The sequence below is a fragment of the Genypterus blacodes genome, unplaced genomic scaffold (genome assembly GCF_046128005.1).
Source record: "Genypterus blacodes isolate CSIRO-AG114 ecotype Tasmania unplaced genomic scaffold, CSIRO-AGI_Gbla_v1 ptg000021l_1, whole genome shotgun sequence".
NCBI classification, from domain to species: domain Eukaryota; kingdom Metazoa; phylum Chordata; class Actinopteri; order Ophidiiformes; family Ophidiidae; genus Genypterus; species Genypterus blacodes.
The window spans coordinates 7,880,371-7,904,994 of record NW_027466834.1 but is presented as its reverse complement, the minus strand read 5'-3'; the positions used below and the strand labels follow the sequence as shown (position 1 = coordinate 7,904,994).

General features: G+C 41.3%; 1 protein-coding gene across 1 annotated transcript in view; it reads right to left on the bottom strand.

Moving 5' to 3' along the window:
* The window catches only part of cdh13 (cadherin 13, H-cadherin (heart)), a 220,585-nt gene that overhangs the window by 67,861 nt on the left and 128,100 nt on the right, over nt 1–24,624 (bottom strand). Inside the window, exon 12 of the mRNA XM_076142035.1 lies at nt 18,722–18,900. Within this exon, the coding sequence (XP_075998150.1) occupies nt 18,722–18,900 (179 nt within the window). The remainder of the gene's footprint in view (nt 1–18,721; nt 18,901–24,624) is intronic.

Genomic DNA, 24,624 nt, shown 5'->3' with positions numbered 1-24,624 from the left:
GGGGAAAAATCACATTTGTTACTTCCCTCATCCTATTGACATTTCAGGAACGTCACAGATTTAACATAAAAATATAATATAAAAACTCTCTTATTGAATCAATAAGGGAGACATTGGATTTTGCAATACAAGATGATTCTCTAATATCAGCCCACACCCAGATACAATGGAAGTCTGTGTTAGTCCCTGCATTGGTTATGAGATTAAATCAAATTTGGACACACACACACACACACACACACACACACACACACACACACACACACACACACACACACACACACACACACACACACACACACACACACACACACAATGCTGTAATTTGATGGGCGGAGCACCACTTGGTAGTCCATTTCCTTGATAGGTGCATTTTTAACCATACCGTTGTGTATGATAGACCTGCCATGCTTTATTTCACATCCACCTGTTTGGATTCACCAGTATGTAAATGTGCCCAGCTTTAAGACTCCATCAGCATCTGCTGGGTGCCAGGCAGGGAATACAGATGCAGGTGGAGAGGCTTTTCAGGAGGCTTCTCACGTCTGCCTACTGAGGAGTAGCACAACAACTTGGCCACAGCCACAGCAGTTTAGACACTCTCATTCTTCAAAAGGATTGATTCACACCAAGCCTTGGCAATCTGACTCATCAATATTCAGAATCACACTGCCCTAAAATAGCTCCAGCCTCAGGATTTTAACCCCTCGAGGAAAGTGCTGTGATTATGTGCAGGGACAAACAAAAGGGAGCAAAGGCCAATGATGGATGATGATTTCCTCTCATTTATACTAGTATCTTCATTGCAATCCTCTGTAATCCTCTCAATGACTCCTTAGGTCAGGTTTGTGCTTGTTGTTTACTGCAAGTTACCTGCTTAGGTGTACAGGTTTGAAATAGTTTGTTTGGAAATTGCAGGTTCTGGATGAAAAGCACAAATTATTTGTTCATGCCTGGTAATTAATTGCAGCAACATTACATAGCGTGGAGTACAGAAAACACACCTACGTCATTAAGTGCATGAGAGTCTAATTAAGTGGCCCACTAAGAGTTAAGTTCTGGATTTAGTGTGTTTTATTTCTGTCTGTATTTTATGGAATAAACAATGTTAAACTGTGGCAAGTTGAAAGTGTGTTACGCTACATCCATTACACGTCCATTACACGTACATGTGTGCAAGTTAGCTGCCATGCAAATCCAATGGTCATTTGAAGTTTTGGAACATTCTCAATTAACAGTGCATGCATTCACAAAATGCATGCAGTATTAATTGGGACTCAAAGTGTCACTTTTGAAAATGGGAACAGTCACAAACAAGAAAATCAAGCAAAAACCTGGCCTCACATGAAGAGTCGGTCTCGTGCAGCCTACATTTGGCCTACGTCTCTTTGTTCAGTCTCAGTCATTAGTCAGATTTTCACAAAAATATTAAAAAATAACTCTGCACGGTTTATTTTGCATCATTAGTGTCTTTACTTTGCATTTTTCTCTGTGTGAATGATGCAGCATTTGCACCTCATTTGGATGCACAGGACTATTTGCTAAACAACTTTCATGACTGGCTACTGTATAAATCAAACATATATATCCTATACATAAATAAAATCTTGGAATATAATCTTCCCATTTTTTTTTCTTTGGGGGTGTTTTCAGTATTGTTGTTTGCCAAGTTAACACACACACACACACACACACACACACACACACACACACACACACAATGGTTACATTGTTCAGGGAAAAAGATTCTTAATTGAAAATATGTTAATCAACCAATATGAGCAATTAGGGCCTCCATTAAACATCAATTTTCCAGGTTTTGTATTACTGTAAATAATCTACAGGCTGGGCCCATTAGCAATCATCTGTCTGGGGTTTTTAGATCGATTAGGGGCGCAAAGCGTGAGAGTCACTGATAATGTAGGTGGTCTTTCAGTCTAAAGCAGGGGTCGGCAACCTGCAGCACCGGAGCCGCGATCACTCTTTTGCCCATCCCCGGTTGCTCCCTGTGGCTTTGACAAACATTCTGGAGCGATGAACAATGGCTATTTTGTTTTACATTTTCATTTCTTGTGGTTATGATTTTTTACATTCTCCAGTTGTAAAAATGTGTAGCTTATACACCGAATTATATATATATTTTTTTATACATTTCAGCAACTTAAATGTGCATACTTGTGCACCACTTAGCGCCTTTTCCTCTGGGGATGAGAGGAAGAGAGCGATGTCAGAACTAATGCAAAAAGCAGAGCAGAGCTAATTTACTATAAGGAAGTGAATCACATTTCCAAACTCCACTACTGCTGCTTGATGCTCAGGAGAAAGTACGGCGCTGAAAGGTGTTCGTGGGCGGTGAATACATGAGGAAGTCCTTTGTTAAAATATCAGTGCATCTATTGTCAACCAAAAATAAACAAGAGATTGTTCAGAAAATGAAAGATATGCCTCTAACTGCAAAGACTGTAAAAGACAGAGACATGAAACTGGCAACAAACATCACCAGTCAGCAAATCGAGAACATCAATTCAGCTCCAGTATACTCAGTTACCTGTGATGAGGATGTGAATGATATTGAGCCGACAGGGCTACTGTGCAGGTATATGAACTCTAATGGGCCAAACAGAACAGAAATCCTTAGTTTCACAATTGTTCAGTTTTCTTGGTAATTGCATCCCCAACAAAATTTCTCTTTTAATAAAAGTTGCTGACCCCTGGTCTCAAGGGAGGGGATGTGGAGTTATACGGTAGATTGTTAAAAAACTAAAATATTATCACCCCAAACTCAATGAGACTGAGATAAATGGGTCCTTTTCATCAAACCCTCCCAACTACTGAAGATCCCTTAAGTTTTGTGTAATACCTAAAAAAAGAGTGCGAAAACAGCAGGCTAACAAATTGCTCCAGTTGCTTTGAACAACAACCGCTACATATCTAATGAAGGTCCCGTTCCGGCATGTTCTATTACTCCCAATGTTTGAACAAACTTCACCATGTAATTTTGTTTGCTCACAATGTGAAGAGGCAATTGACAAACCAAGTCCTCAAAGGCTTGTAGTCACCTGTCCTGTGGATACAAAGCTCCAAGGGTCAAATCCCTGGGTTTCAAAGTCCTGCTAGTGAGCACTGTATCAATTCTCTGCTTACCCCTCCATCCTAACAATTGAGATAAGACTTGTTCTTCATCTCCTTTAACTCATCGGCAGCTGATTGCGCTTCTCTGTCGCTTGCGGCTATAGTTTTATTTATAAAAGTGTATACAATATTCCTGTCTAAAATTCTACCAGTAAAATGCCTTTCCACTTTTTTAATTTTTACTTTTAAATATTAAAGATATTATGATACCGCAAGTCTGCACGCTATGTTTTGATTGCTTACCAACCAGCAGTCAGTTAACCCAAAATTACTATGTGTCATGTGTTGTAGTCAAAACCCTTCAAGTCTGCACACCTCAGCATCCACTGAATCACGCTCTTCCTCACTTGGCTCCCTGTTCGGAATTGTCTCTGTTATTGCAGCTCCTCCTGTGACACATCACTAAACCGCTATAACTCATCCAGAACTCAGCTGTCGGCCTAGTCCTCAACCTCCCCTGATTCCCAAATATCCTCCCCTGTTTCCTTTTCCAAGGCAGCGGCGTGAGTATGACATTGAAATGCAAAAAAGAGTTTGAATCAATGGTGGTTACAGCAGGGATGAGGCGGAAAATACGCTGCTAACTGAGAAACCACTTCATTAGATAGAGTGAGAGGTTTGACACATTTGATTTACATGTTGCTTAATGGGAGAATTGTAGCCTGATGCACCACTTAAAGTCACTGAGGGAGAGATGATCGGGTGGGGGTGCATTCATCACTCAGTCTGCAGCGTCGCTAACAGAAATGTCTGTCATTCAATGTAACCTACATACTGACAGCACCATTTGGAATGACAGTCGTTCGCACCACAACCACGCGTGAAGAAGTTTAGATGTCACAAGAGGTTGTGCGTTTTTATTTTCTGGTTGCTGAGAACAGAGTGTGTAAGGTTTTCAATCAATTCTGTTCAGATCCCTGGAATAATTAAATCAGCAAAGTAAACAGAACACCTTGACATTTGTGAAATGTCCACGCAGATATGCACACTCTGTAATGTGCACGCTTGATTAAAATAGTTTTCTGCTTGTTGTAACTCCACTACAGTAGGAGGGCTTTCTGTTGTACATTTACATCGCATGAACACTTCCATATATTCCAACATATTCCATTTAATGTATTTGTAAAAGAAGTATTATGATTTGTAGTTTATTGGTAATATTTGTGTAATAAAAGGCTTGAATAAAACAAAGCTGTACGATGTGACAGAACTTCTAATAACCAGTTACTATGAGAATTGAGAGGAGTAGAGAGAAGGTAATATTAATGTGTGTGTGCATCTGGAGTCTTCCCCCATGTATTGATTACAATGATACTGTGTAATATGCCTTCATTATAATATTTGTATCTCTATTTTTTATTTCCTTTTCACTCACAAAGCTCTGCACCGTCACAAGACATTGGCTGTAGGTGTTCAAAGGGGTGATTATGCTGTGTACTGTGTGTGTATGTGTGTGTGCCTGGGAATTTGTGCCCGGTGAGCAAGTGAGTGGCTTTCCATTCTTCCTCTCTGTCAGGATTTCGCTCTTATCTTTGTGGCCCAGAGGCCACCAGACTTATCAGGCACATATTCTCCAAACAGGTCACCGGCAGAAGCCAGATGAACCGCCTGACAGCTGGGCAATAACTTACATACAACCCTCCGTTTCTCAGGTTCATACTGTGAAGAAATGTCAAATATTGACTCCCTTCCTCTGAACAAACTTCAGAGGAGGTTTCTGGTGGCTGTCTGACAGTGCAGGTGCTGCGTAGTTCCACAAACCTGCCATCGTCTGGAAACCGTGTGTCTAGATTTCACAGGCGCAAGGGAGTCGGTCTTTCTCCCTGTTCCTGTTTCTCTCTGCTTCTGCCTACATACTTTTTTTTTTTTTAAATATGTGACATTGTAAGAGCCTTTGTAGGCTTATTGTGAATATTGCAAATTAAGCTTACAATATAATGACAAGGTTTAGGCCATGCACCATGGAAAGTGGTTGGCGGTGCAGGTTTAATGTTAAAATGAAATGTCAAAATAATATCCATTAATATTCTAGATCTATTATGCCATATTATTAATTTCTATTGGGAATGGTGTTACATATGAAAAGAAACGGATACAAATATCTAATCAGACATCCATCAAAACCCCACTATCTCACTTTTGACATGGAAATATTATCTTCATATTAATATATATACAGTAGCACAGAGTAATGCATCTGTCAGCTTTCTCTGGCGTCTGCTCTGGTAATGCCCTTCTGTGGCTTGTTTTCGCTGAATTATTGTCGAATTTGAGGGGGAAATTGCTTTGTGGCATAAACAAACTGAACCATGGCTATCTCCGGTCTGACTGGGCACACACACACAAGTCACCTAATGGAACTCGCGGCGGTGGAGCCCGGCTTTGTGAGACACAACCAGGCATGAAAGCACAGAGCTCAGTGGGAGGGAAAAAAAGGCCGGTTTGAGACTGAAACAAAAGTGAAGCTGAGAGCATTCAGTTGGTGATTCAGTTGGGCAAGACAAAAGACCCGCTAACCCGCTAAGTAACAAAAGCTGTGCCTATAACATTAACGTGTTATCTTTAACTGCTGCGAGAGCACAGTAGTGCTGCTTTAGGGGATCGTTTCAGGAATTCCTGGATCTGAATCAGCACCAAAACTTTAACAGCTTCTTCTCTGGGCCATATGGGTGAAAACATAATGTTGTTGGCGGACATAAAAGTGGATAAATGGAAGTGCTGTGTATGTGTAAAGTCAAGTCAGAGTCTGAAAAGAGGTATGAACATCTCTAACTGTATTAACAAGAACTTTGCTCACAAAAAAGAGATACTCCCCAGAATAAAAACTACACCAATATTGCAATAGCACTAATATAGATCCTGTTCGGGATCTTGTTTATGTTGCACATTTTTAGTTTCCTCGTGGGATTCTACCGGATGCGGTGCAGAACAGAACAGCACAGTACAGAAATACAAACCTGTGTCCTTTTTTATATTTATACCCAGAGAGAATGAAAGTAGGGAGAAAGTGAATCGCAAGAAGATTGTGCGACATTGAGTGCTTTCAATCCGACTCTGGCTCAGACTGGTTGCAAATAGATTAAACTCCATTAAACAGAAAGTGGCAAGGCGGCACATTTAACTCTCCATTTGGCAGTCAGTGGGCAATGGGCTTAACAGAATAAAAGCCAATTTATAGAATCCTACTACTGGGCTTCACAGGGAGAATTAATATATGACCTTCCCACATATGGCCCAGTTTGTGTTAATGCCAGACTTCCCATTCTCATTTTCTGTTCAGCAGGAAAATGAGATGAGAAGAGCTATTTGATCGGATGTGGAGGATCTGGGGCCATTAAAGCTGGTCACCTAAACAGAGATGGGCCACAATAGCATTACACCTGCTTTAGGAGAACCAATGGAGCGAGCTGACTTTCAGCAGGAGAGCGAAAGCAGCACTGGGAAATGGAGCAATAAAATAAAGACAAATCCTTCAATCAATGTTAATCTCTATTGAGATGTGATGAAATTAATTGTCGCTGCATGTGCTATTGTAGCTGGTGAGTAAAAGCTATTGACAAATACTCTTTATCCTCAGGTCAAGGGGGATGGGAAGCAGTGAGGATGAAGGGAAAGAGTGAAGAATGGAAACAGAGGCAGAGTCTGTTGAACCTCGCTAAGCCAAATGGCATCACCAGAACATTCTTGACATTAATGACACATTCGCTTCCATTAGCCGAGACGGGTCCCTCCGAGCGCAAAGCAGTTGCCTCACTGTAATTATTCCGCCCTCTGTCTCCCTCCACCTCGTCCCTCACTCAACTTCATCTCTCTATTCTGAGGTCTCACCCTTGCGTCCTTTTCTCGCTCCTCTTCTCCCCCTGCCCTTTCGATACCTCCTTAGGACACGGGAAAAGTCAGCGCTCTCAGTGCTACTGGATTGCTTCTGCATTTTAAAAAGGTCTCTGAGGTGTTCTATGTGCATAGTGAATGGAACGAGCCAATATTTGAGTCCCCTTGAGCTTTGTTTATTTAAGACTCATTATGAATTCTTAAATCTTTCAGACCAGGGGTTATAAGACTAAACCATTCGGAGATGATTAGCACTCCACAGAGACGCATTCATACATAATACAGATCGGATTTATGTGCATGATTGAGTGACGGGTCATTAAAAATGTCACCTTTTTACGACTGTATCAAAGGAAAAAAAAATTGATTTGATTTGTTTGCATTTCCAAAAGATGAATCATCAGCAAAATTGCAGTAAGACTTGGTATCATCCTACGGCGGAACATTCTGTTGATAAAATCCTGATGTATCGTACTAATTTCTAGCAATTTTAGTATCACATGTCGACCATTTTGCTGATGTTTACTCTAGTTTTTGCTTTTCCACCACAATTGATCTTGTTTCTTTACTATACATTTATGGATTTATCTACAGACGGGGCATTTTCAGTCTAACTGGATGCAGAGGGCTTTGTTTGTGCGTTAAAAACTGTGGCTATTTTGTCACACACTAATCAGTATGGGGAGGAGATGGATTAATTGAATAAATTGTTTTCTCAATTACTGAAAAGACTGACACGCTTGCCATTACACATCTTCATAATTTGCGGTATGCAATTGATTACTTGTTATATAATTTACTTTTTATTTCATTACCTTTGTTAGCAGACACAAGGCTAGATGTCTAGAATCCAAAACTTCGAGTGAGTCTAGAGTGAGAGGGATAAACAGTAAGTTAGTAGACTTTAAAGGTCTTGAACTCTTTCCTGGAAAACTGTAAAAGCTGGGGTCGACCTGTTTAAGGAGACAGGATTATTATTTATTATTTATGTCTGCAGCACAGCACCGTTAACTTTCACTTCAGTATTTCACTTCAGTGTCTCAGGTTTAATCCTTGAATCAGAATTTGATGAGAAACATTTGAGTTGGCAGGCTGAGCTTGGCTGGCTGCCAGCCTTTCAAGTTTGGAGATATTGTTCTTTGAATGGATTGTGTTTCTGCTGCCTCTCACTCCCTCCGTGAAATGAAATGGGCATAAAGGATTAATTTAAATAAGTTATTACAAGATTATGGTCCATGGGGGTTTGGAGAATGTTCATTGCAGAATCATATTTTAAAATTTCATGCTAGAATGTGACATTGCTGCCATTTTATTGAGTGATAATAAAGCAAAACCTGATATACACTAAATCATCAAGCACCTGCCTATAATATTCCTGAAACAAGCACAATAGAAAAGGCTGTCTAATACTTACTGTCATCGATACACATTTCTTTACAATGATGAATTTAATAAATTAAAAAATTACAAATAAATCTATGGACCCATCATGTTTTGCCGTGTGTGTGTGTGTGTGTGTGTGTGTGTGTGTGTGTGTTTTCTGGCAGTAAGAAATGTTTTCCAGCACATATGAGACAGTTGCACAGGTCCCTGCTGACGAGGAACATTTGTAAAGACACGTGGTCCATCTTATTTCTTTTACTGTCTTAAAGATCAAATTATTCGCCTTCATTCTTCTTTTTTCAATTCGCCTCACTTCCCTGTGACCATTCATGTCTATTGAGTGTAATGTTGCTCCTTGTTGTTCTCTCTGGTCATAGGCTCTAGCTGGCTTGCATTGTCAGTAAGACTCAATTAAAGCAATTGCAGTGGGGAAAAAAATAAGATTAACAACACACACTTTTACCCACAATGCCCAGAGGACTCAATTCATCTCGAGGAATGCTCATCTTTAAAAAAAAAAAAAAAAAAAAAAAAAAAAAAGCCATGTGATTGACACCTCTAACCTTCATTGGGATGTAATCTTCATCTTTAGCACTCAGAGATCTAATTAATTAGGAGGAATCTCATTTCCGCACTAATGCAACCGGACAGAAGCATGATAGAGGGGAGAGGGGGGGCGGGGGAGGAGTGGGGGGAGGAAGATGAGAGGACAGGGTCGAGAGAGATGGGGGAGGAAGGGGTGCCATCTTTCATCAATGCCTGTGAACAGCCTCCACCTTGTTCATTTCAAGAGAGAACATGAGAGCGTGAGGTGCTTGGGTTCATACCAACTAGACTATTGATTACTGCTGCTGCCAGGACTCTGGCTACTGGCCATCACATAAGGAGACAGTGCAGTCACACTCTTTATAATGGGATCCCTGGGTAATGCACTCAAGTGCTTCATGTTCTTCTTCGGGTTAAAGCCATCACCTGAGTGACTCTCTTTGAAGAGCCGTTATCTGATTTGTCGTTGTTGGTTTTTATTTATTGTACTCAAATATAAAAAGTGAACCTTCACATTAACAGGTCACAAAAATCTACTTGAGCGGATAGTTAAATCAAATTAAATTATTAAGTTTTCTCTTCTCGCTAGGAATAAATATTGACTTTAGTGACCTAACCTGAACAAAGTTATTTCAGCAAAGTACATGCCCCCACACTGACAGATCCTGTTTATTGCCTTTGGTGCCCTGATTTATTTTATGTCTGCAGGTAATTACGCAGGTGCCATATCCACAAGGGTGATTACAAATTGTCACAGCACTTTGTTTAGTTTGTGTAAAAGTAATCTTCCTCCACATGAAGGATTGTCTTATTAATTGCATGGACCCTTGAAAGTAGGTCAATTCGAACAGCCAGGAAGATAAGAATAATAGCTGCTTCACAGTAGCAGCAGCAGCCTCAAATGGCTTCACAAAAGTTTTTTTTTTCCATAAATTACAATTTTTACTACAAATTTGAACTGATTTGAATTCATGGGCAACATTTTTACCCTGCATTATGTGCACACCGTCGATCTTTGTTGCTTGGATATATAGTTACACAGACTTGAATTATTTTATCGTTTCCAGTTCACAATGTGATGGAAAGACAACAATCCTTTGATCCAAGTGTTCAACGCAGAAACAAGTGGCAAAGTGCAAAATTGGTCCAATCTTCTTCATTTGTATCCATTAAGAAATGCCCAATGCGGAACTGAGTGTAATATGGTAAAGCATTTTGAATAAACTTGCATGCAATTGTGACCCGAGAACATGAATTTGCTCATTCTTGAGAAAAATGGCCTGGTATGTTATGAGGCAGGCAATGGAGTATAGGGTTACCAGAGAGTTATAAGCCCATATAAGCATGTAAGAGACTGATGTAATACACATCAATAAATGAAGGCAAAGAAGACAAACATATTTTTTGTTTAACTCAATAAGAGTCTATGCAGGTTAATCTGTAATCTCTCTGCTGTTTAGATCAATGGGTAATTATTGTGATCTGTTAAGATGTTTGTTGTAGTTTGCCCAAAAATGCACCCAAGTGCATCTGAAATGCTTACAAATTTTAGTCAGTAAGGGTAAAATAATTTCCCATTAAAACAGATTATTTCCCACCCTGAGCCAAAGCTTATCTAGTCTCTCTGCCTGTGCCGTGTCTCCTTTGTGTTCAAATACACATCACAGAGCTTCGACATTGGTTTGATTTCTACCAACAGAGGGAGCGCATCTTTTACATACAAGCTTTGGTAAACAAACTGCGCTATCAATAAAAGTTCGACAACTGTTCTCATCAAACCTGTGTTGTTGCACTGTGGACAAATGCTCCACAGTGTCGCATTCCATTGACCCTTGAATAAAGTTGGGTAAAAGGACTACTTTGAAATGAATGTGCCTTTGAGCTGTAAGAGACTGGAATGCAATGATAATGAATGAAATGGGCGTTTCACTCAAGGCAGCAGACAGCGTTTGGGAAAAAGTGACAAAGTGACTATATTATTGGATAAATCACACCAGCCTAAACATGACTTAAAATGTATTTTCTTTTAAATGTACATGTATGTTTTGTGCTATTGTAAGCTACAGCATTAAGAATAAGTAAGTGTCATTTGGGGTTAAGGTTGATTGTCCAGAGGCCTGTTAAATTAGTTTTTAGTTAATGTTAAGGTAGTATGAATCTATCAGTGTAATGTATTACAAGGTCCAAGTTTACTATGTATATTCTATGAATCTAATAATTCCAGTCCTCTAGCTGATCTTGAATTTCAGCTATTGAGAGCAGAGTGGACTAGACACACACACTCACATATCAAAAAACAAAGATGTTTTCTTTTCAATTCAATCTCATGAAACTGCTGTTTATAGTTAGCAAAACTATCAGCTCAGAGTGAAACACAATCACTTCTGGCTGCTTACAAACCCCCGAGCCAGATAAAAGCATCAGCAAGTCCATCTGAGACACATCAGAATAGAATCACTTTTTTTTGAAGTTGTACAAAAAGACCTATGAATATATTTCACACAACTTTTAGGGTGACAGCTGGCTGCAGTTCATTTTGTGCGTTGTAGATCTGGGTGCTCTCAAGTCTCTCAGATACACACTTCTGCACCTTTGAATGACTTCTCAGCGCTCTCAAGCTCCTGACTCTCTGTATCACTCAAAACAATTTTTTGCCAAATGCCTCGGGTTCAGCGGTCTTCCGAATAAAATCGCAATACTGTTGCCTCCACTTTTTTGTCATCATTCCTCCATTGTCTCCTCCTGTACCTGTGAACGTTGCTTTTTTCACCTTCAGTTCCGAACTTTTGACAGAAATCAAACCACCACTTCACTTCTTTTTACACAACGTTTGCCCTTCTTGCCAGCATCTAATAGCCACCTCAGAGGTTGTACGTAATGCACATCTCCAGAGTGATGCGCGGCCTGCGTTTCCGTCTCTCCACCTACTCGCCGTTCCTCTTTACAGGTTTACCCACTCTGAGGGTCTGTTTCTCTAATTGCTTGCGTCTCTCTCCACCCAGCTCATCTACTTATGCTTTTCCAATCTCCCGATCATAATAGGGGAATGAAAGGGAGTTTATAAACTGAAGTGCACCTCAGATCTGCTGTAATGAAATCTTATCAGTGTGTTCCTCGTACGGTGTTATTTGCATATAAATGACATAATATAATAACTCTCTCCGGCCTCTACCTGGGAGGAGTAAATATTTCTCTGTCTGCTTTGTTGCGTCGCTGTGACACTGGGAAACGAGATGCTAATTGAAGAGACGAAAGCATCTTTATGTGACGACTGACATTCAATTATGTTTGGGCGATCAGATTAGGAAGTGGCCCTAGAAATGTTCGAAAACAACATTTTGTGGCGCGCCAACTGTACAGGCAGCCGAGGCTGTAATTTGAATGGCTGTTTGAGGCACAAGCTCAATGGCATTACTCTGAATGGAATCACTGTACTATGACCTGAGAGTAATTGGATGTCCAGAGTGAAGTGTTGATAGAGAGCAGAGGCGAGGGTGACAGAAATGAAAAGAGGGAGAGAAAGCAAGGCAGAGAGAGAGAAAAAGTAAAAGAACACACAACAAAAATAAACACTAAGCAAAGACCATGGCAGCCGAGGCAAACAAAAACACTCCAAATAAAAACACATGACCTACAGATACCTACAGTGTCTTATTCTCATGTTTATTTTGGTCCTCACTTCTATGAGGAAAAGTGTCCAAGTGTGGGTCTACAGCCCAGCATCTTGATGAAGGACAATGGTAGGAGCATCAACCTCAGATGTTTTGAGATGGCGAGGGCATACTGGGGAAACCCCCAGACAAACACAGAGGAGAACATGGAAACACACAGACATTACATGGGGCTTTGAACCCAGGACATTGTTGATGTGAGTCAAGAAGGATACGTAACCCTCTCTTTACCCTAAGCTAAGCCCATTTCCCTGCCAGCTCTGTGTCTTGTTGATGGTAGTTGTGTGTCTGTGTGGAAGCAGAGACAGGAAAGGGTATGATAATGGAAGGACGTCAGCTTCAAAGTATCTCTCTAGCATGGGCTTTGAACACAGGACATTAGGCATTCATTTGATGTTATATCATTTGGCACCAGCACACTGCTTAGCTAGCATAGCCTACTTAGCCATCACATACTGGATATCACAAAGAAAATCCTCTCAACAGAAAGGCAGAAAAGTAACTTACTGGACTATAAACATTTAAGCAACAATTTGAACATGGGGTTGAATTTCTAATCTTATATTATTCAAGGATTATTATTGTTACGAAAAAACTACAAAAACTTCAATGCAATTTAATACAAAAGCAAAGCAAACACTGCCCCCTCATGGCTGCACTGTGCACCTTCCCTACAGTTACAACTTTGTCAACAAACTGTGGTTTTAGTAATCACCAATATACCGGACAAAACTGCACTATCAATCGGCTGTAACAGGATAAAAATACCTTATATGCTCATTGACATTTTTTGTATTTTTCTAAAGAAATTCACCAAAATATCCCTTTGTTGATGCACCCCTGGGTTGTTTCTTTCCTCACCTCTGTCTGCTGCTGCACACCTGGCAAATCTTCATGACTAAACAGCCTCAAACTCCTCCTGCTCGACAGTCTCTGCCAAAGCTTCAGTTGCCATTCATCAAAGACATGTGATGAATGGGGCCTGTAGCCACTGTGGCCACCGAGCCAAATAAGCCATTAGATAGGAGAAGCATTTCTATCCGCCAAACACTGTCATGATGTCACACCGCCAAGGTCACCCCAAACCAACGCCCAGCCACTATTACATAGCGAGTACTGCCGATCAGGGATAATTGTGTTGATTCATCTATCATACTGTCACTCCTCTTGTATACTAGTCAAAGCTAATAGAGTAGATAATGGAATATAAACCTTTTTGCAGTGGCAGTGCCACACACAGAACCACATCATCAACTGACAGATAACAGGTCTGCCTACAGGGAGAATATAAAGCTTTTCATTCAGTTTAAATATATGTACGGCATGACAGGACACACACTGATGCTGCGTTTGCTCTGGGTGGAAACAGTAACTTTGAAAGGCTTTGTCTTGAGGTCGTTTTTTTTTCTGTCTGCAGTGAGTGCTCTTAACATTACTTTTCTTTTTAAAAAGTCACTTTTTACGTAATAAACCTTGTTATTGTTTTGCCTCTGTGGTTGTTAAGAAGTGTTTTCTGTCTGACAGAGAAAAACGATTTAACTGGCACTCAAAACGCATCGCTGCAGATAGGGGTGACATGAGGGGGAGAGGGAATATGCAATTTTATCGACATGAATATAAACACGATTCCATCACAACGCTGCTCTCTGTCTCTGTCTCTCTCCCTCTTTCTCTCTCTCTGTCTAGCTCTCCCTCGCTCAAACTCGCACAAACACACCCAAGCTTCCATTTCATCTCCATGTAATACAACTTTGTAGAACATGGAATGGGAGGGGAGGGCTCAGGCCGACTGCATCCATTGGCTATTCTCACCAGTGACACTTTCCAGATTGGCCGGAGTCACACTGCCATTAGCAGTCTGTCCTCTCTGGTTACAGCTGTTCTGGACGCTGACATTCCTTGGAGTCCATACAAAATAGATTACTGTGATTAGTGTGTGTGTGTGTGTGTGTGTGTGTGTGTGTGTGTGTGTGAATATCAGAAATATGCTGTTTTCAAATACATTCTTACATGCAGCATGACCACCAGACCAACACCCGTCACATTTTTCTTAATTTGTGACCCTACCACTCAAGGTTCACGGGTCCACTCGCCTCTTGCCTAATAAGGAACCTGTGTCCAATTTATATTCCTGAGGCTATTGCCTGTCTCGGTGTGTGTGTCTGCACTGTCTCGTACACAGGCGGATCCATGAAGACTTCCTATCAGCTCTAATGATGTGATCGAGACAATATTTTGGATTTGGTCTTCAGGTGGGTCATGCATATTGCGTGTCCCTAATTTTGCCCCTGTGAAGACCTGTGAAGACCTGAACATCCTCAACATCCTCTCCCATTCTTGACATTCTGGTAACCCAACAAATGCTGCTGTGGAAGAATTGCTTTCATGTGTATTTTTGCTTACTTAATTAAAGGGGAGACAACCAATGTTATGCTTCAAATGGATAAATATAAAGTCATGAGGAGCTCTGTGAAAACAAAAGGTTTCTGTGGCTGCAGAGGTGCAAAGCTTATTGTGGAGGCATATGCATAGCTAGTTTTTCCACTGACATTTTAATGCAAAACACATTCAATTCATTTATAACAGGAAGACAAAAGTCAAATGCAAATTGTCAGTGTTTTCATTAACAGATGTTATGCAAACAAGGGTTGCCTGCGGTTTCCACACTGCAAACTCCTATATAGTCGGTGGCCCTTTCAAACAACAATAACCCCATCTATACCTCCTCCAGGCTCTGCCTCTTCGCACCTACATCCTACAACTTAGCTTACCGTTGTTCTCTCCGGGCTAGATCTTGCCTCTGCTAAATGACTATATGTAATGTAAAAATGTAAATGTAATTAAAAACAAACTAGAGGCATCGGGTTACTCATTTCACCTCTCGCTTGCTTGCTGTCTCCGTTCACAATAGACATAAACCCACTAAACACTGGGCAGATTCTCAGCAATTACGCCCTCAAATCTCATCTTGTTTCTTGGCGACAGTTGCCGTATATTTGGAATAGGCAACATATAAGACACTTCTGGGTTGTAATTGTCCAACATGGAAATAAAACACTACACGTAACCACTAATTTACTTCATCAAACCATAACTCAGGTCCATCTTTCCAATAGATAAAACTTCACAGGATGCAACTGTTAAACATATGTTTCCATTTGCTCAGGTGTCAGATAAGGCAATGAGGATGTAACAAGTGCCACTTCTTGCATTTTTAACACTAAGTTGTTTGTGTCTGTGTATGTCTGCGTGTGTATCTTGTGACTGCACTGCACTATCTTGACCTATTAGTCATGTAAATGCGCTATAAAGGAGTGTGTTTGAGACAACAGGTTGACGTGACCTCTTCCAACAGCATTCAGATGATGAATGGAGATTCTCACTAAGCTGCCCTGCACCTGCCACTAAAAGATATGAACACACCTCCATCTTTTCAGACTTGTGAAAATGGCTTCACAGCATCACAAAATTAGCTGTCAAAAGTTACAACCCGCCATTGATCTGAGCGTCGCGCGTGAGAATAATATCAGGCGTTGAGGAGAGCCACGTCTAAGATAAAGAGGGGGGGACGGAGGGAGAGCAGTGGCAGAATAAATGTGCATATCAAGACCAAATTTTATGCCTCAGAGAAAGCACTAGAGGGAAAATCAACCTGATTTCGATGTGACAAAATTGATTTTCTAATTTTCTCCAGATTGCTTTCTGCTTCCCTGGGGCAGGTGGGGTGCCTATCCAAATACACTTAGTGCTCCACCTGAATATATCTGAGGAATCTGTGTATGGGGGGGCAAATCATGGTCGCCTTTCTCTTTCTTACTATAGCCCCTTTTTTACTCTTTATACTGATGAATATCGCCCTCTCCACCGCTCTCTCAAACAGCCGCTGCATCTATATGCGCCGCACGCGTCTCCCAAAAAACTATATTTGGAATGACAGATGGAATAGATTGGTGTCATACTGCAGCTACATTTATGAGAAACTGCTGAAGTGGTTGGGTCTAAATCTCCCCCGACTCAGAGAGGGACAGTTTAGAATTATGCCTTCTGCAGTTCGATCTGGCTCTGCTGACTGACTGCGGTTTTGAAGTAGTCCAACTTTTACAGAGTTGCTGCACTGCCAAAACCCCCTGAGGAAGTTTTTAAAAAATGTGGCATTTTTAATGCATTTTGTGGGTAAAGCTGGGAGGTGAACATGACAGACATGGGAGAGTCATAGCTAGCTAGGTTTATGAATTCCAGTCCTTTTATTCTGATGGCAGTCCCACAGAATGAATAGAAAATCCATTGACTTTGACTCCATCCTATTGAGGGTGTTGTTTAGTTCAGGTATATCTATGTGGTTCATTGTTTCAAAACGTTAAGACCAAGTTGTTCTGTTGATTTGTTTGAGATGCTCTGAAGAGGCTTGAAGTAAAAAATGGACAGAATTTGTGAAGTTACTAGAGCACAAACATTTTGGCAAAGTAGAGGAATGAAACGTAGAAAATGCAGATTTTAAGAAGACAAACTACAGCATTTCCATCCGCCCTCAGTCATCCAGGTCACTGGGTATTTAGCAGGTGTAGTTTGCCACCTTGATCATTCTCCATCCCCAGATATATCCCTTGTCTCCTTATGTTGCTTTGAAAGATGAGTTCTGGACTACATGAAGTTGGAAAGCCAAACTTAAGATGCGCACTGCAACACCGGTTATCACCTACTTACAATGCTGTCCTTGCTCTGACAACCGTCACATCACTCCCATGTGAGTTCCCCCGGTGTGAACAACTCAGAGAGGATAGATGCAGCTTTTACCGCCCACCACTGACTCAGAACAAAGGAAGTTTCTCTGATAATTGGCGAACCATGTCAGAGATCCAACAGCATGCCCAGTACATCTGCTACTTCTACATAGTGTTTGCATTTCTTATTTTATTTTCATGCTTTTTATAATGATGCGCTGACTCCTGCCTGCTCAAATGCCATAAAAAAGCATTAAACGAATGACAAAAACATCTTTCTGTCACTTCCTTGATTAAACCAGATGCAAATATGAGGGGTGCAGGCGTGTGATCACCCCTGTCCAGACAACACTCACTGAAATGAGCTGTGTGTAATGTGCAAAACCAATGGATCAGTGCGGCTGCCCCCTAGGGTGCTCTTCACATCAAAACGTGTAAATGAAATAATCAAGCATGAATCCAATGTCATTCTACCAGCATATGGAGGGAACCAAGTTGGGTCGCGGGTCTTTGGTGACTTTGAAGGACTTCCTATTAACTTCGAAACTTTATTGCCTATGAAGAATAAAGGTAGGGATGAATTTGTGCATTTATCAATGATTTATTGAGGCCACAAACAAGCTGACAATTTGACCATGTGCCTTTCCTCTAAACCATTCAACTGCATATTTGAACATCAGCCTGTTAGTGGGTGTAATAAATCTTGCATGCAGACAAGAGGAGGTACAGCTACTGCCTCTGTCTCTTCATGCCCCAGAGGAGATGTGCTTCAAAAAGGGCTCACTCACAGAGAAGACGACGCAATGACAAGAAAACATCTTCTTTTCTGACATTCAGTCTCTATCTCTGTGCCGCACACACACAGCGTTGCCAGCGCTCACACTGCAGTGATTGCATGTCATTTCACCGTACTTTTAATCAATTATGCTTCTATTAAGTAGTCTACTGTAGCCGGGGGAGACGGCTCATCTGTGTGGGTACGCCGCCTTGGTTCCGGCAGTTCCGGATGGGAGGTTTTCAGTCGGGCTTGTTGGACACCACCAGAGCTGGCGGATGAGTGTGTATCACCTCAATTAAACCATGCGTTAAGTGTCTGACAACAGCTAATATTCCTCTTCCACCAGCGAACCCAATCGATGCTCTGGTTTTCGTCACGCCGCTGAAAAAGCAATCATGCTGTTGTCTCGCTCCGCTTAGGGAAGGAAATGGAGAAGCGCTCATCTTGATTCTGCGCTTGCTCACTGAAACGCACCAGAGTTCCCTCACACAGAGCAGCACACACACACACTCATCACCCTCCTGTGCTGTCTTAAGCGTGTTTCATACAGCATCGGTTGCAAAGACACACAAACTAGAAATGGACCATCGGACAAAGGAGAGGGATACAAATACACACACAGAAACACACACGTACAATCGTGTCACATGTCAACTTACCTCTCTATCAAGTAACGTTGGGGAGATGACGGTGACGATGTCGCCCCTTTCTGGATCGATGTAGAACATGTTTGGCGACGGTTTGTTCGGCGACTGCCTGACTATGTTGTAGCGCAACACTGCGTTGTCTGTCAAGGGGTCATCTGCATCGAACGCCATCATCGTCATCACCGTGGTTCCTAGGAAAGACAGTGGAGGACAGTTTGTGACCTCCTTCACATTTCTCAAGAACATTATTAGCAAAGGGAGCTCTGTGTTTCTTTTAGAGGCATAAAACATTTTAAAATAAGCATTGTTTTCTTTGGCTGTTAAGAATTATAAAATGCCTTGAATCTGATCAGTATCCCCTAAAAAAAATCTATTTGATATGTCTGATATACAGTATGTATATATATACCGTTTCTATTTCACAACCCAACAGGGAAAATAATATCTTTTAGTGCATATTACATTGTAGATTGTAGTTAATAAACAGGAATGTAGCAGCAGGTGCACCAAAAGTGATATTTCAAATTACAGGTGTCCTGCTGCCCAGACACTTAAAAATGTAACCATTCCTTTTAATGTGTTTTCTTCCTCGTGCCAGCTGTAACAGCGGGGTGCATTTTACTTGGTAATGGGAGCAAAAATGGAAACATTGTCTGCTGCAGCTGAGCTGAAATAGGAGGCAATCCTTGACACATCCTCAACCCTCAATCTGTTCTCTTGTCAGTGATGAGATACACTCACAACAATTCAACATCAAACGCACTGAAAGCGCATTTGTGTACACACACACACACACACACACACAGGATGCTACACTAACACAGGATGCTACACTAACAGACCATGTTAGGCCGTATCTCCCTGTGAGGAGTTGTCTATTGCGGCCCAGTGCTCTGTGTTCAAGAAAATTGTCATCAGCTGATTTCCAGTGCAATTCAAAGTCTGAAGCAACGCATGTGAGTGGAGATGAGGATGAGGATGAGGGTGGTGTGTTTGGTCCACAGATGGATACTTCTGATTGGGGAGTTAAACTTGTGTAGGAGTGGAATTGTGTAAAACACTGTGGGTACAAATGAATCATAGATGGGAAAATACACAATCATTCCAAAGTGATATTTCAAATGAGGATCAAGCTGTAGTGCTGCTGTATTATTTATTTATAGCACTAGGGGAGTTTCAAGCAATATCACACATATGTACACAATTCCTTTCATACAGTACCTGACTTAAGCTTTACAACAGCCAAACTTCTCAAATAACACAGGGAAACCGTCTACATGCCCCGGCCTGGAACTGAGGTGTGGGGTTTTATCCCACTGGCATTTGTACTTCAAGGTGACACATTAACACCTAAGTCGACCAGTAATCCTTCCTGTGTTACAGTACATTACAGTCCCGTCTCTTTCATTACCTATACCCTGCTCCACTTCACACCTCCAAAACCACGGTGTGAGAGATGAGTCACTTAGCGCGCACACACGTGCACTAATACACTACATGGCACTATATCAGAGAGTTGAAATTTACGACTATATTGGTTATCTTCAACAGCACTCAGTGAATTACATTCACGTACCGCAGGTGAACTCAGTTCCCTTAGAGCCAACACAATTTTATTACATGTGAGATATGACACAGGAGACGAGCTGACCCTCTTAAACCTCACCGGCTTCATCCGATAACATAATGTTAACAAATCGCTATCATGTAGCCAAGAGGCGTCCTTCGGTCCAGACGACTACACAACAATCAGCATTAATCAACTTACAAGCTCAACATCTAGTATACGGTAATGGGACAATAAGACTGAGCGACTCCAACACTGATGCCTGTTGTGCTTCATCATAAACTGATTACACGTGGGTGGTTTTGGCGAGACTCATTTCCTTCCTTTATCAGCCTCGTCCTCTGGCAGGAGTCGACTCTCAATCAGTCTTAACTACATTGGATGGTTATGTTTGTTGGTCTGGATGAGAATTCACAGGTCTGCTCTGAAATGGACCTATCCGCCGCGCTGTTGGACTGATTCAAACTGGACAAAGGTGAAGGGTAATGCAGTGAAGGAAATCAGATGCTGTATGTTTGGGTAGAAAGCATTGTTGTTGTGTATCTGCCAAATGTAGTGCACATTTATAGAAAACAGGAGTAAAAACAGAGGGGCTCTGAGGTAAAGTTCACACAAGAAAACGTCCAAAAATGCTCACGAGCACAAATACTATCGCGGTGTGGTTTCGTCAGACGGCCTAGCGGGACGTGTTGTTGGTGGTTTGTCAAGCTAACTCTTCTATCTATCTCAAACACCAAGGGAAATCATTTTGGGGCCGGCGGATCTGAAGGCAGCGCCAGGGAGCTGACACACAGTGAAGCAACATGAGGCAAGAGAACGTGCGGAACACGGGGTGGGGGGAGAGCAAGTGTGATGATAGTCGTGATGTGAGAGCGCACCCTCTGCTTTGTGTGCGTCTCTGAATGTAAGCGACTGGAGTGATTAGGATTTTATTGAAATATCAATGATCTGCTCTATTCTCAAGATGATTTCCAAGCGGAATCATCCTATCACATTTCAGTGTGGGGGAGATACTATACTGTAAAGTGATAAGCATCTAAAGGCGCGATAAGGTGTTGAGGTAGCGGCAGAGAAATAAATGTCCATGTCAATATAAAGGGGAAATGTGTGAGAGAATACCTAGTAATGAAGCCATTGAGACAGCATTGGGAAGCTGAATAGAAAAGAGACATTTCAAAGCAAGCACAGTGTTGGTTCAATGATTTCCCATACAATGATTTTGTGTTTCCCATCTTTATGGCACGCGGGCTAGAGAGCTGTAGTAACCTTGGCAAATGTCAGCCCAGTTGCACACAAATGCAGCATAATAGTTCCAGCTGGCAAACAAATACCTTTGTTCTAATGGGCCATTTTCCCTGAAATCTGCTTGTTAGTTTTTGACACATCTTTGTACACACTGAGAAAACGCAAAGGTGAGAGCAGTTTGTTCTTCTTTACCAGCACTTACAATAGCAGCATATGCACTCGTTCATTGTGCAGAATTATTTATCTTTCTATGCTTATTAATTCTTTTTCCAGCAGCCATCTGTTCCAATCCACTCCCCAAATGTCCACTAGGTTCAAATCTGCCTGAAATCTATTTATACATCAGTCGACTGTTTGCAATGTCATTGCGATTGTGATGTCTTTCAATTGCAACACGCCCGTACAAATGTTTATTTACACCAAGATGTGCCTAGGGACAAAATCGGAGTTCAGCCAAGGAGTTGTGCAATTGTTGTTCAGCCAAAAGTTTCGCTGTTCAGTTGGCCGCAAAAACTTTTCCAAATGAATTGATTGAGATGCAGCAGCAGGAGATGTGGAAAGCTGTTGTGCGGAAACTATTGTGAATATGAGATAATGAGGCCCGAGCTGGCAGTTGAGGGAATGTGAGTGAAAACCAGTCCGGTTGCCCTTTTCTCACTCCTCATCAATGCAGTTTTAATATTTGAGCTTCTCCATCAGTGTTATTGCTGGAGCACTGGCAAACAGAAACACCATAAAGAATTTATGCATATGCATACTGTCTAAACTGTATAGATGCATACATATAGACCCACACACATACACATATATACATAATGTGGTATGATTGCATTGCTGCCGTCTTGTTTTGACAGACAGAAAGAACTGATGGACGGATATTATTACTTTCATTAGTGCATATGAATGAGACATTTGTTGGTTAGAATATAAATAACAAATTGACTAATGAGAATATAAACAACAGTGGTTAATGAACAGAAGGACTCTACTGGCAAGCAACCCCAGTCTACACAGTGACAATCAACATGGGGTAATGAAATCACATCGCAAGTTGATAATTGAAAAAATAAATGAATTGTATTCATAAGAGGAGAGGAAACTTAGACGAAGGAAATCAGAACAGCTGGATGGCTGAGTGTGCAAGGGTGAGGACTCAGATGCAGGCCACAGAAAGAAACAAAGTTTAGGAATAGTTAATTGAATAAACTCATTAATCAAGGAAGTGAACAATGGGAAACCAACCAGGGAGGGGCAGACGATCAGGAAGAGAAGTGAAGGAAACAAGGTGAAGTGAGTATGACAAAGTATAGGGGAAAGTAGACAAAACAGGATCATGACAGCGGGACATATTTTTTCGAAACATATATCTATGCATGTTGATAAAGCACTTCATTTTGCAAACCAACCAAATGTAACTTCTGAACACTCATTGCTATAATGTTAGTAAAGGCTATTTGGGTGTGAATGAATTATGATGATATTGACGGTTGCAAATCCTAATCTGGTTGTTGCATTTATAGATTTGTACTCACAGATGTCATGTGGGAAGTCCATTTCTAACTAATCTCTGGAGTTATATGTACAGAGGATAGGTTTTGAAATTAAAAGCAATGTTTTCAAGACACATTCTGTCAAATAGTTTGTGAGAATAATTTCACTTGCTCATGAAGCATTGACTTTACCAATTCGGATAGTATTGATAAGATTTTTGCAACACTGGTGTTTGCTTGTCTCTCAGCAAATACTGAACCCTCCCAAGGCCATTTGGATGTCATTTCTGTCTTTTGCTGTGCTGAATTTTTGAATCTTACGCCTCCAGTAATTCCATTTTTACTCTTTTAAGCTGAACAAGCATTCATTTGTTCATTATTCCTTTAACCGTGTCACAGGGGAGTAGAGGTATGGGCTGCCTGGGGGGAAATGTCTTGTGCAGGTCAAGTCTATCACAGACAGACTTAACAGACAGAAGGCCGGGAATGAAAACAGAATGATTTCTTGCTTTGAGGCGACAGCATTATCAAGTGAGCCATCACGCTGCACCATGTTAGAAAAAAATAAAGTAGGATCAGACTTGAATTTCAGAGAACCACACTCAGAAGTGTTAGACTGAGTTGATTACAGTGGCATAACTGCCAGATGCAATCAATGTCTATGTCGCTTGATGACATGTAAATCGATATCATCTCTGACACACGTCTGCAGCAACCTTACCAACACCTCCATCACAGAGTGAGAGAGAGACAGTGAGAGTGAGACAGAGGGACAGAGATAAAGAGAGAGTGTGACAGAGAGACAGAGAGAGAGAGAAATGTTAGCCAGGATATAAAGATTTATGCTTATTCGGATTATATTACACCTATATCTCTGTTGGTCCTCTGGGATAATGAATGGCATAGGTTGCATGGTGGAGTCAAAATGTCAGGTCAGGCCATTGGCAGACCAGCTAACCCTCCACTTTCTTGAGGGGAAGGTAGAGGACAGTGAAGGTTGCTTGAGGCAAGGAAAGGAAGAGGGCACAACAAAGTCAAGAACATCAATACACAGAAATAGTGAGAAAAATAGAAAAGGCTAAAGAAGGGTTGAAGAACTAAGTTGGTCATGGAGGGAAAAGAGGAACAGGGAGAATGTAAATAGATAAGACAAGAGCCGGCAAAGTGACAGCTTGGATGGTTTATCAGCGTAAGTGTGTGGGGAACAGGAGAAGGGAATTTTTGATTGGGGGTTGCATCCTTGCACACTCGATAGGGTTTATAGTCCACTCTGACGGCGTTAATATGTTGAACCCTCCCTGCGAGCAGATGGAGGCAGAAGCGGTGGCGTGCGTGTCATGGCTAGGATGAGATTGAGCCGCTGTGATAATTTCAGGATTCATCAGAGCTGTTCGACTCAGCTGTGGATACTGTACAGTCGCAACAAGTAATCAGCAAACTCAATAACAACCCAGCGAGTATTGATTAAAAGAGAAAAAAAATCAGGGGCACCACATGATCCCATCATCATTAAAGGGAATCTAATTACCCTGTGATGCCACCAGACATGTCCAAATGTTTCATGCTTTTAATATTCAACTGAAATGAGGCTCCACCGGCTCATTTAAAAAAAA